General features: G+C 32.7%; 2 protein-coding genes across 2 annotated transcripts in view; one reads left to right on the top strand and one right to left on the bottom strand.

Annotated features, from left to right (window-relative positions):
• LOC139122088 (adiponectin receptor protein 1-like) overlaps positions 1 to 14223 on the top strand; it is a 268597-nt gene that overhangs the window by 214225 nt on the left and 40149 nt on the right. The gene's annotated exons all lie outside the window — the stretch shown is intronic.
• LOC139122091 (regulator of G-protein signaling 9-binding protein-like) overlaps positions 1 to 14223 on the bottom strand; it is a 71174-nt gene that overhangs the window by 34680 nt on the left and 22271 nt on the right. The window contains exons 3-4 of the mRNA XM_070687475.1: positions 10870 to 11000; positions 6417 to 6552 (exon numbers count right to left, since the gene is read on the bottom strand). Of these exons, the coding sequence (XP_070543576.1) occupies positions 6417 to 6552; positions 10870 to 11000 (267 nt within the window). The remainder of the gene's footprint in view (positions 1 to 6416; positions 6553 to 10869; positions 11001 to 14223) is intronic.

Here is a 14223-nt window from a genome sequence, read left to right as displayed (position 1 = left end):
ATTACGTGTTTGAACAAAGCTAAAACATTGGTTTTTCATTTCACACTCTTTATTTTGAAAATTACCATGTTATCATGAGAAAATGTCAGACATTCTCATAGGGTTCTCCTCACACTTCTAAGAGTACTGGATGGCTCATTTATATTAAATTAATTATCAAAGCCCCATTAGCAGTATCATATAGCATTCTTTATGTGATTTTACTTCTGAACTAAAACAAGATTTTGGGAATGTGCTCTTTGAGGGGTTGGAATACAAGTATTGTTAACTGCCAAGTGAGACTGCATGTGCAATTTAAAACAAGAAAAATAATGTGTGCCCAAACGTAAAGTGGCACCCAATGCAAATATAGCAAAAACAGTGTACATCGTGCATATATGCATTTGAATATTCACGGAAACAACAGAGTAGTCCAATGTAATGCATAGTGTTGAATGTTTTCAACTGGGACAACAATGTTTTGTTTTCTTTGTAGTATGGTGGGAAATCAAAATAATGGTTAAAATGTAAATTTACTTGTCCAATTTTTCACTAAAGAATGTTTTGTAAAGCTGCAAAAGACTATATCCTATTAATGGGTAGAATTTAAAGAAAACCAGAAAAAATAGGAAGCCCTCTTAGGTCAACAAATTTCAAGATTTACAGCTAGTGGGGCTTTCATATTCATAGAAAAAATTCTAACAGTTCATATGTTTGTATGTTTACTTTCTTAGGTCTTAATGTACAAATAATAACAGCCATTTTAATTGTACCTTCAAAGTATTTTTGCAGTTAAAAGTTTTAACTTATATGTACAGAAAGAAAAAAATCTGTAGCTATAAAGGAATGTTTTTGAAGCTTCTGAAAAATAATGTACTTCTTTGTCATGTTTTTACTGCGCTGACATCATACACAAGCCCTATGAAGTTTGGATTACCATTGCACTATACCAGTATCCTATGTTTTTCTAATAACCTAGGTGGTCTTTTTAATGCTCATGCGCAGACTAAATAGAATTTAAACCAACAACCTAAGGCGTCGGTGGTTTTCTATGTGTCTTGAACGATGAATTTCTCGATGTCAAACTCGCTCCAATTGCTTCTTGACAGTCATTTTAGAATGGGAAAATTCACAAACAGAGAGGTTGGTCGCCACGGACAAGTAACTTTTATATTATTGACCTGAAAATTAAGTCAGTGTTCATTGAAAATTCAAAGACTGGACCCGTTGACACCAAAGCTTGCTCATGACTTTCATTGCATGCGGTCTTGCCACGATGCCACTCACTGTCAACAAGTTAACATTGAAGAGTACGTTTTAGTAAACCTCTCTTTTATGTGGTGATTTTTCACCACTGGACTTTATTTTTACATCATTATAAACGTTCATACAAAGCACAAAAACCGCTGTGTGTTTCTTTTTTTTACCGTATCAACATATTATTGTGAGACACCGTAACCTCACAGTCAATGCAATGAACTTTGGTGAACGTACGCTCCACCAGCTGAACAGCTTTTTCATGTGCAAAATCAGCGTACGGTATTTAACCGGTGGTATTGTTTGAACTGCATTTTATTGAAAGCGATTACATGATTCTTTTCATCAACTCTTCATGCAATTTTATGAAAAATCTTATGGAAATGTTCACAATGACATAACATGAAAATTTTTTGTTGTTTAAGTCCGTGTTCCCTCACCAGAAAATCGCTCTCGTGAATTCGATTTCTAGGTATTATTTTTTTCACTTGTCCCGTCGGGCAAGTGGCATCGGAGGTTCACTTGCCCGAACGCGACTTTCACTTGCCCCGGGCAATCGGACAACCCTTAGTGTCTTTCCCTGTGCACAGATAAAATGGATGTTAATCAACTGACTGCCACAGACAGTTAACCAATGGAACAGGTAATTTCTTGAAATGATCTATGTATTGACGTCACAACTAGCCTCTGGCTTCATTCATACTTTGAAGTATTTACATCGGATAAATTAGGATCAATTATTGTCAGACTTTCAGATATTATTTCAGATATGTTCACTGCTATTTTGGTTTTGTGATTTTCCTTGAGTAGTAATGGAAATATTGAGGTGCTGTGCTGTTACTATTATTCATTTCTCACAATAGTACGATAATTAAAGTCTAATTCCACATTCAAGATATATAGGATTCATCACAGTCCGTTGAGGCCTTAAATCTTTTCAAAGCTTTAATATGTACACACTCAATGTAATAGTAACATATCTTATGGTTAACACAGTTACTGCATGAGTGATTCAAAACTTTTAGCAACAGATACTTCAAGATTGATATTGACCTATAGTGATACATGTATGTTGTGTTTTCAAATAAAACTGATGAAAAACCGTTTTACAGAACTGTGTATTGAACAGCATGCCAATTATGATGTAAGGAGAACATGATGTTGTTTCAGCACTACCACTGGTGGAAAAACCATATCCAGTTTGTGTGCTGTTTCTGTAGATTGAACAGCTTTACAAGATTACTAAAAAGACAGACATAGGGAGATGTTGAGACTGCTTTCATCTTCATATATAATTAACATTCCAAAAGGTACTCTACTGAAAGCTTGAAATAACAGTTATTACCTGACTTAAATCACAAGTAATAAAGGTCTACCAGGTTGTGGGTATTTTAGTGAAAGGATAACGTGGAATCTGTGTTTTATCACAGATGTGTTTTGTGATTACACCTAGCTATCTGCCTTCCTTACATCTTCACTGTCGTCCCCTTAGCCAATCAGCTCTTCTACCGGCCATGACTGTTATCAATCCTCCTTCCCAGCCAATCAGCCACGTTTGCACACGACACTACATAATCAAGCCTTTGTCTCATCGCTCCCATTCATTCATTCATTCATTCATTCAGCCGCTGAGTTCATGCCATACCAGCTCAGGGCCCTCTCCCATATATTTTGCTCATATTTTATTGTAGGTTAGTCTGCTACTTCTATATTGACTGTTTTGTATTGTAAGTTTTGATAGTACTTAGTTTGAGATCTGCGAGGGCACTAGTTCTATGCCCCTTATTGCTTTATATTTGCCGTTTCATTTTGTGCTTTATTCTATACTTTGTTGGCGTTACGTTCTCCTTTTTGCAATAAACCCTCCTGTTTTTCCTCAACTTAGCGGTGGTGTGTTCACAAAATACAGGATACTATACATTTTGAGGACTTTCACTCAAAAGTTGATGAAAAATTGCTAAGAAACTGACAACTTCAGTCACGTTGAAAAGAGAAACAAAAACAATGAATTATTGAAAAAGTTGACCAGAAACTTTTGAACAATAATAAGGTAGAGTCAGCATAGAATTACAGAAGATGAAGATTCAGAATTGAATTAGACCAATAATGAAGTAATGTGAATCGTATACTACTCTACATATACCAGGAATATTAGAATGAATGGCAAGAATAGACTGCTGAGTTTCCAAAAGATTAATATCGATATTTGGTTCAGGGATTTATTTTATTCTAGCCTACTTGTCATTCATGTACACTGACTTTTCAACTACCAGTATAGCTTACTAAGAGATGCTAACAACCACTCCAAACTCACTGCGCATGTCAATAACGAAGCACAGTTCATCTTCATTGTTCATGGAATATTTTATACTTATATATATATATATATATATATATATATATATATATATATATATATATATATATATATATATATATATATATATTGGCAAATCACCTCATACTCAGAATTACCATCATTTCATTTCAAAGAAATCTTCATTCTATTCAAAACTTGAATCACAATGATCTGACCTTTACTTTACCTTAAAGGGACATTAGCTGTAACTGTTGATTAATTTTTCACTACTCTGTTTCAATGTATCAACTACAGAATTTTACTATAATCCGATCATCATGACCAATGCTCGGTGTCCTGCTTGCCAACACAGCCTGTATATGTGAAATGACCATTGTTATTGTTGATAAATGTATTCTAGTCTTGACCTGAATACAAAATTTAAACAATAACAATGCAGATTATACTCATATAGGGTATATTTATGAGCTAAATATTAGGAATTTCTCCATGGTTCAGGGATTCAAACCAGACACTGCAGATGATACACAGAACAAACAAAATTTTAAAAATGACCAAAGTTACAGCTAATGGATCTTTAATTATTTCATATGCAGCTTGCTTTTTTCTTTTAAAAATGTTATCTCATGAATATGAATGTGTGACTGGCTTTTCAATTCGTCCCCATAACACATGTTTGACATACAGGTAGCTAGATATAATTGGCACATGTTGCTATGGGAACACTTACAACTAATCAAATTTATCATAATTTGTGCTTATTTTATTCTTTAGTGATTCACGCTTCACTGATTGGCAACACTGTATTCAGAATTAACTGGCAACACTGTATTCAGAATTGACTGGCAACACTACATTCAGAATTAACTGGCAACACTGTATTCAGAATTAACTGGCAACACTACATTCAGAATTTTAATAAATTCAATTAGTGAGTTGCTGGCCTTAAGCTAAACAATGTAAAACCATACTGTTACAAGAGAATTCACGGTGAACATTTCTTTTTTGAGAAAACTGCTGCAATGCTGACTATTTATCCAAGTACCTTTTGAATTATGCCAAGGGAAAATTCTTCATAAAACAATGACCATAGTATTACACTAACATTTGTCAATCATGGGATATCATGAATAAAAAACACACACTGGTTCCAAACCCTAACCATACTAATACAAAACTATGTTAATAGATGTAACTAAATGTGTTTGAATTCTCATATACTTGTACTAATATTATCGAAGAAACAATATTTTGACTTCACTGTATTATAATAATGGTCATCACTGGATAAAGATGAAATGTGTCTTTGCTGTACACACTGGTATCAACTAAACTTCTATAAATTATGCAACAATATATTTTATCATTGGATAAGAGCTTTTTTTCATAGTAATATAATCCATTATACATTTGAAATTGAAGTAAAATGATTGCAGTCCAAAGTATTTTACAGAAGTTAGTTTGTGGAGGCACCACAACAAAAGTCAGGCATCAATGTAAACGTACAAACTCACACATTTGCTGAGGAATGTGTTTTCATGTAGATGCAGAAATTAACACTTTGTTACAGAGGAATAAATTTAACAGCCACTTAGCAAAATTTGCATAAGTCTACAAATTGATTACTGGGTAGTACTGGTTTGAGAATCATAGAACACGAAAAAGAAATCAGTTGACAAGTGAATTACAAAGACAGGGTATTTTCAAGGTAAATATTATCCTTGGCACAACACAAAACACAGTCAAAAATCCAAGCAGCCTGGAACCATTATGTAAAGTTCTGGAAAACATGATTGGTGGAGAGACACCAGGGGATTGAGATTTAAATATTTATGATATGAGTAATGCATTTCTCCATTGAAAAACTCTATTTTATCATTTAGTGAATGGTTTGAAATGTGTCTGTTCGAATCACACAGTAAATTGAAATGAGAACTACATAAACCAACTGACTTCAGAAGACCTGAGTGACAGCTGCCATTAACTATTTAGATTATTTTAATAAAAACTTTGCCACATGACAATATTTTCAAACATCATTGTTTCATAAACTGAACAATATCTATCTATATTGAAAATATGTCAGTGTCCAGCAAAATTTATGATCTGTTGTTTTCTTGGAAATTTTTAGTACCATATACGTCTTGTTTTCATGGATGACTACTGTACTACAACCTGGATAACAGACGCTATCATTTACAGATTTGACAACACAGGTTTATATCATTTTAAGATAAACTTATCACAGCATAAAGTTGTGTGCAATATCACGGACCATAAACACCTTTACAGGCTGTTCCTGGCTGGCAGAAATTTGATGGACTACTATCTACAATTTTTAAACCTTGCAGTGTATTTACATTTCTCATAAATTTCATCTGCGGTGAGCACTCCAAAGATTTACAGAACCCCTCACATCTTGATGCATCAGATAAAAACAACACTTCCTTGCAAACAAATTTCATTCAATTGAAACCGGGTAAAGATATGGTCAGCACATCCTATCTTACCATTATAGTAACACAGTAAATATCAATATTTCATTGTAAATATTGCAATTACTCATCAAAAGATTTTAGCTGTAAATACTGATACTGTTTGGCAATATGTTCTGTAAAACACTTTGAAAAAGCTGCATGCTTTTGGATTTTCATTGCAATTAGCAGGTTACTGATTTAGCTACAAAGCATCCTGACCGCTAAATAGAGGGAAAAGTTCAAATTAGCGACATCTTAAATTAGCAAATTGACAGAGTTGAAGCTACATTCACTAAAATGGAAAACAGCTAAGAAGACATGTTTATTATCTGCTTCTATCAATTCATACAAGTGATAAACCATTATAGCAGACGCATGCTTACCTTTCAAGTAGTTTCAATTCCTCTCTTTCCAGGACCCTTTTATCAATACTTGGTACATCCAGATGTTCAAGACTGACTGGACTATTTTCATTGGGCAGTGGTTCCACTATTCCAGTGTTGATAAACACATGGGGTCCTGAATGAATGAAGTTCCGGGAATTTAAGATTTAACTTAAAGGAAACATTCATGCCAGTTAATTTTTACAGTTCATGTTAAAAAATATAATTGCTTAATACACTATTTCACAAATAAATTATTACTGTAACAATTCCTTCTCTTAAAACAATCAAAGTGCATAATCTTAAAGACTACTTTGCACAGTTGTATAAAGTAAACGCAAGATCTTGACAACTTGAAATCTGAACCATATTGCATTTGCTGTAGACGTCCTCTGACATATGACTTGCAAGTGTATGCGCTTAGACTGCATTATGCATACTGCTGTAAACTGATTTTATTTTGGAATTTTATCCTAAAATGGTATGTGTGGAAAAAGTTTAAAGTGTGGTTTAAATTGACTTGTATGTCATAATTCTCATTACAGTACGACTATTATTGATGTGGATGTTGTACTATTACATCTGACATGCAAGAGTGTGAAACATTACTTCATGGCTGATGTGACCGGAATATGATACAGCCATTACAAGATGAAAGTGAGTCTCTAACATTGGTGAATACCTCCATATATGTCTACAGAGTCCCAGTATTACCATGGCTAAGCCTTTAATGCATTCATATGTGTTATTTTTGATCAACCACAATGAATAATCACTCTGTATTGATATTTCAAATGAAAAATTACCTTGTATCAAGTACAACAATTCATTTTCTGGAGTGAACATTTGATTGTTATTATGGAAAATGTAGTTTATGCATCTCTTGTTTTTATACTTATAATGTTTTTATGTGACAAGGGAGTGTGAAATTAGTTGAAATGAAGGCAACATCTAACTAGTACATGCTTACTTTGCAAGAACACAGCTTGCTTATACTTCTATTGAAGTATGTTCAAAATCACATCTGAAAATTTAAATACTATGCATTACAGATCCTCAGGTTATTGTACTGGATGGATGGATATATATATACACCAATTTACGCATACATTTGAATACACCAACTGATCTCCAGTACTGGTAATACATATTGTCTCAGTCATATTGAAGGCATGTTGTATTTATGACATATTTTATAGGGATAATTCCGTAATAAAGATAACAGCTGACATCATTCCATGGTATCTTTAGCATAGCAATTGGTGTCTTTATCAACAAAATAAAATTCTAATTTTTGGAAGGTCAGAAGCCACACAGAACAGGAAATAACTCTTTATTTTATCAGATCTATTTCAATCATAAAATCCACCACCTGTTGATGCAGTGTAGAATTCATTACATTGTACACAATAGTGATATGTGTCCTTCACCTCATTCCATATCTGCAATACATCAATGTTGTTGTCACACTACATTGCATTTCCGTTCAGTTTACCAACAACAATGCATTTACCTGTGCAATTAACTAAATTGATATTTTAATGATTAATTGAGTTGCTGAAAGCATCAACTACTACATCACAGAAAACTACAATCAAAGATAATATGAATATCTGTGTTTTTCTAGACCTGCACTGTGATATTACGTCACAAGACTGTATTGCTTGCTTTTTGTAAACTCTGACAATTAAACTCGATGTGCCCTTACAATTGTCCATCATGTCACAGTTATCATTACTTCTTATGTATTGCATATCTTGGATTTTTCATCTTGAATAATAATTATTACTGTACACGACTTTGGTAATATTATGTCAAATTTTTATCCAAGTTAAATCATATTTATTGTTGTTCATACAGGATGGTCACTGTTGATTGATGTCTCTTTTATGACGTAATAATACATTCAAGAAAGATTTTTTGTTGATTTTTAATTGACAATCGTTTGTCTTGTACGGTACAATGGAAGAAAGAGCTCTGGTATTAACAAGCGACCTAGCGGCGATATAGCTCCGCTGTGTTTATGTACAGAATAACTATTTTTGACACATGTTGATGAAGAAGGTGGAAATCTTTGATAACTCAATGCAGTGGCCAGAAAAATGTGGCTAAAATAAGCTGCAAAAATACAAAATTGAAGATTTCATCATACTTTGAATATATCACATCCGATCATCCCTAAGAACATGTCAACCAAAGCTATCTGATGAGTAGTTTTTGAGAATAAAATATTCTGACCAAAAATGGCAACAATTGCCCCCCAAAAATAAAAATTGCAGATTTCATCATAATTTCAAAATATCACACTTAGTTATACCAAATTTCAAAGCTGTTAGACCAGTACTTTTTTAGAAACACATTTTTTGACCAAAAATGGGAAAAATTGCCCCAAAAATTCAAAATTGCAGATGTCATCATTATTTCAATAAATATCATTTAGTTCATCTATGGAAACCTGTTAACCAAATTTCAAAGCTATCAGATAAGTAGTTTTGGAAATACACATTTTTTGACCAAAAATGGCAAAAATTGCCCCAAAAATACAAAATTACAGATTTCATCAGAAATTCAATATATATTACTAAGCTTATCTGTAGAAACCTGTATACCAAATTTCAAAGCTATCAGACCAGTACTTTTTGAGAAACACATTTTTGACCAAAAATGGCAAAAATTGCCCCAAAATTACAAAATTGCAGATTTCATCATTATTTCCATAAATATCACTTAGTTCATCTGTAGAAACCTCTATACCAAATTCAAAGCTATCAGATGAGTAGTTTGGAAATACACATTTTTGACCAAAAATGGCAAAAATTGCCCCAAAAATACAAAATTACAGATTTCATCAGAAATTCAATATATATTACTTAGTTCATCTATAGAAACCTGTATACCAAATTTCAAAACTATCAGACCAGTACTTTTTGAGAAATACATTTTTTGACCAAAAATGGCAAAAATTGCCTTAAAAATGCAAATTTGCATATTTCTGCACAATTTGAACAAATCTGAAATAGATCATCCCTAGGGACATATGTACCAAATATAAAAGCTATCTGACCAGTAGTTTTGAAGAAGAAGATTTTTAAAGATTTTTTACCAAAAATGACAAAAATTGCCTTAAAAATACAAATATGCAAATTTCACCACCATTTGAACAAATCTGATTTAAGTCACCCTAAGCAAACTGCATATCAAATTTCAAAGCAATCGAACGAGCGGTTTCAGAGAAGAAGATTTTTTTACCAAAAACACAAAAAAATGCCCCAAAAATACAAATATGCAAATATCACCATGATTTGAACAAACTGAAGTAAGGTCACCCCAAGTGAACTGCATATAAAATTTCAAAGCAATTGGACTTGTGGTTTCAGAGGAGAAGGCAATTGTTGACGGACGACGGACGCCGGACGCCGGACGCCGGACGCCGACGGACGACGACGGATAATCAACCTATTTGATAAGCTCCGCGTCGCTGACAGCGGAGCTAAAAATGGAAACTTAAAAGAGTTGTTACTCACAAGACAGGAAAGCTGATATATTAAGCAATGTGATGTCACTGTTCATGTGACTAATCAAAGATTAATAAAGTAAACATGTAAATAATGGTCCATTGCTGTATCAACAGATCAAATCAAATTAATATTTACATCATACATTTACATCTGCCTGTTATCAAGTTATATTATAAATAGCAAAAACAGAATTTGAAAAACAAGACAAAATAAGACTGATGAAGATTTTTTTTTACTTCCATTATATATTCAAGTTAAAAATATTTCCCATTTTTTGAGAATTTGAAGAGTTATATTGGTTGCCCTTTAAGAGTTATAACACTGTTGATGGTAATTATCAACGGTTGCCATTTCAGAGTGTTATGATTCACAACTGTTGCCTTTGATTAGCCAATATTGAGTTGATATCATAGCACCCAGGAAAATCATCAACAGTGGTGAATATCTTTACATCTGAAAACAGTTGTTTCAAACAATTCAGAAACATTGTGGGAAAGTAAAACATTAAATCTGCAGAAAAATATAAATATTGAGAAAAATGTTGAATTGTTGGGATGGGTAGATGGGTAGTGATAAGCGTAATCATAAACCTTAGAGCAAGCATGCACACTCATGCTACGTACATATTTCCTCTATAAGCAATGACATAAAAATAATCCATGTGGTCTGGTTATTTAAATTGCTTTAAATTTATAATTAGGCCATAGACCCTCCAAAAAAACTCCCAAAAACGTTTTTTTGAGGGTCTATGCTTAGGCCAATAAATAGTACATATCTCATTGGATATAATAGAAACATTAATGTTAATTTAATAATAAATGATAAATGATTACATAATAATTGTTAATAATTTCCCTTGATCTTGAATTCTTGCTTTCAAACAAAATACAGATTAACAGATTTGAATTTAGCAAAACATCACAGGTTTATCCTACCTGCATGAATAGGAAAAGTTCGTTCCAATTCAAGTGACTTCCTCATCTGATTTTCAAAAACTTCAAAACATGCTGTAAAGGCATTCCATAACCTTTCATATTCCGTCCTGTCAGCCTTCATTGCAAAGTTACTGTAATAAAAAAAAAACCAAATAAATATCCTTATTCCATTTAAACCTGTCATCTTTGGTTACTATGATCTGCATATTTAATTTTCAGTTTTGCACTGTATTCTTGTATTAGCTGAATGATTGTTGCAATGCAAGACAAAGTCATCAAAGAGTCACACAAATAACTGATCAGTGATGTATAAACAAAACATACACACAGTGTTTTTTTTGGTTAAAGGTTGTCAAAAACTATGCAATGTAAATTAGACGACTATACCATATCAGGATTACTTATCTGAAAAAAAACTTACTGTCCCTACAGATTATTGTCATAACATTTCAACTATATTTCTCCATATTTGATGTTGATTTTAAAGAAAAATATGGTAAAAAATAAAAGATCATATCATGTTTAAAATGTTGTAACTTTCATCAAAGTAGAATTGATTGAAGCTGCAAGTATCTTTCAATGTGATTATGAAATTTCCAGTAATTGTTTATAAAGACCTGTATATTGACAAGAAATTCACAAACTCTGGCATTCACATCTGATACCATTGAAGCATATCATTTTGTTGAATGTATCAGGTAATTATCAAGATGTTGTTTGCAGAAACTTGAAAATCTGCCCTTTTAATAATGTGTTAATTTTACTTAGGATTCTTGCCTTCATTGCTGTTTATAATACAGAACAAAATGTGACATCTTAGCTGAGATTTAGACTTCCATGCTTTGCGACATAGTTATTCTTCTTACAACACACTGATGTCTAGAAATTGTAATACGCCTGAAAAGCTTGCTGAGTACATACACTACACAAAAAAGCTCTTGGGCCATTACTTCCAGAGAGTTGCAAAATTGACACAAGCCAGTGAAAGGAAATGATCTTATTTTCAATATGAATTACATGGATGGTCTCATGTATTGATGGCTGCACTTTAAAAGACATCGCTACATTTCAATTTAGTGGGCATTTAGTGAAGAATGTGTCACTAAGGGAACCATTTCACGACAGCACTGAGGAGGAAATAGCAATGAGTAAAAAGACCTTTCTTTATGTTGATCAACTCTTTCATGTAGAGTGAAACAGTAAAGTAGAAATTTTCCTGGAATTCCTTTTTTCTCCTTTGATATTGATTTAAACTAATCTTGAAGAGTGTCTCATCAAAGTGTTAGCCATACATTGATCTATATTACACCTAGCTTTACAATGTGATAAACTGCATCATATCTTATCAGTATATTGATGGTGCAAATTAATACAGCAATCTGATTGTTGAGACTTGAAAATAATCATGCTATATTTGCAATATAGCATAATCATGCTATATTTGCAATATAGCATGGTTGGAACACATACAAACTCTCAGTAGCAAGAGAAAATTCCTTTTGACATTTCACATGTATTTCAATATACTATTTTATGATTTAATAGTAATAAAGCACCTCAATAATGGTATACCACTCTGTATCACTAGTGCATATATTGTGAACTGTTCATAATCTTGTTGTGTACCATCGCTGGTTGTGGGTTTATTGCTTAATTATTATACAGCCAATGAAATTCCCTCAAGGAGTTGTACCAGCTCGTAACTGAAGCATTGTAACTGCACAGTATGTAACTTAGTTGGGCTTCAATAGCGTAAAGGGGGATGGGGTACTTTTTTGACAAGATAAAGTCAATTTTCTGTAATTTCTTTACTCATGATTGAAATACTGGTGAATTTACTTTTTACCATGACAGGCAGTCTTAAGTTGATTTCCTAGCTTCTTTTTTCCCGTTTTCTACATTTCAAAATAATATAACTCCACTGTGACTCCTACTTGGTAAAATTGTGAAATCTTGAAATACTACACATTTAAACTGCAATTTTCTTTGACAATAAAGTTTTTACATTTGAAATACAGGTCATAACTTTTTGGAATGCCAGTATTTCAATTGCTACGACAATAGGTAATGCAAAAAGTCTTGTTTTCTTAAAACCTGTTTCAAATGAGATATTACATTTCATAAACTAGAGCAAAGTTTTTGACTTTATCAAATGTCTACTATTAATTCAAAAAGTCTAGTTTTTTTATCCCAAATATGAAGCCCCTAACTTCCTTACAGTACTCTATTGCTCTCATACTAAACTTTAGATTCTTTCAATGCTTTTAGAAAATATGCAAAGGGTTTTCATTTGATCAGAAATATTGATTTGAAAAATGTGAGTTGGTTATTAAACTGCAATGCCACTGTAAAGTTCATGTGGCTTGCTGCTTGACCTTTGAGAGCTGTATACTTCTACTTGATTCTGACCAGGGAATATTATGATAATCAAAGTACCGAAGACACTTGGGGATGAACTATGTTTTTACCTTTAAAATGGTAAGAAATGTTGTCTGGTTGATGAAAAGCAAAGTTTGCAAAACAATTTAATGCTATACCACAATTACTCTACAATTGAGCTTCTTAACATTGTACCAGTATACGGTGCATATTACTGTTACTGATATACATTCTGTGAAAGGTACAGGCTATTTTTGAATTTCAATTAGCATTCCACTGGAATTCATTGTATTAGGACAAAGCCACCAAGTTGGGCATGAAATCAACTTTCCTTTGTTGGTGACAACATCATTAATCTTCAAGATTTCTGACGTTAATGATCACTTTTTAATATTAGTTTTTTGATGGCTATTATATTTTAGTGTAAATGTTGCTGAGTATACAGTCCTACAAATATTCAAGTGAACAAGAAATTAATCGTGTCTGCTGAAACCTTTGACAGATGGTTTAAAATAGCACAGCTGTAAAAGAAATGATGGATCACAGTGACTTTTAAGTGTGCAACATTAGTCTGAAACTAATTAAAATGCAACGTTCTGAAGTTGCATGCTGACCATTTTGTATTGAGTGACTGAATGTAACAAGATGATTATAAAACAGACTAGCCGTTCTGAAGTTACACAAAATAAATTGAAAAGCCAGTACAAAAGTAACAAAATAAACATTCAGTAGAGATACTGCAGGGGCTTTACATTCATCAAATTAGAATAGTGCATCAATATTAAATTAAATTCTTACTCTCAAATTTTCTGAATAGCTTAAGATGACAAAAGTATAACTGTTGTGATATGGTATTCTAGAGATTTATATTATGTCCAATTTATTCCTGTCAATGACAGTTCACTGTTTCTCTTAGATTCTGTATAACTAATGTATTATAATGTCTTGCAACTCTTCATTGGGAAGGCTACTGAA

The sequence above is a fragment of the Ptychodera flava genome, chromosome 21, assembly GCF_041260155.1.
Source record: "Ptychodera flava strain L36383 chromosome 21, AS_Pfla_20210202, whole genome shotgun sequence".
Classification (NCBI taxonomy): Eukaryota; Metazoa; Hemichordata; class Enteropneusta; family Ptychoderidae; genus Ptychodera; species Ptychodera flava.
Note: the sequence above shows the minus strand (reverse complement) of the source record. Positions and strands in the feature narration are given on the sequence as shown.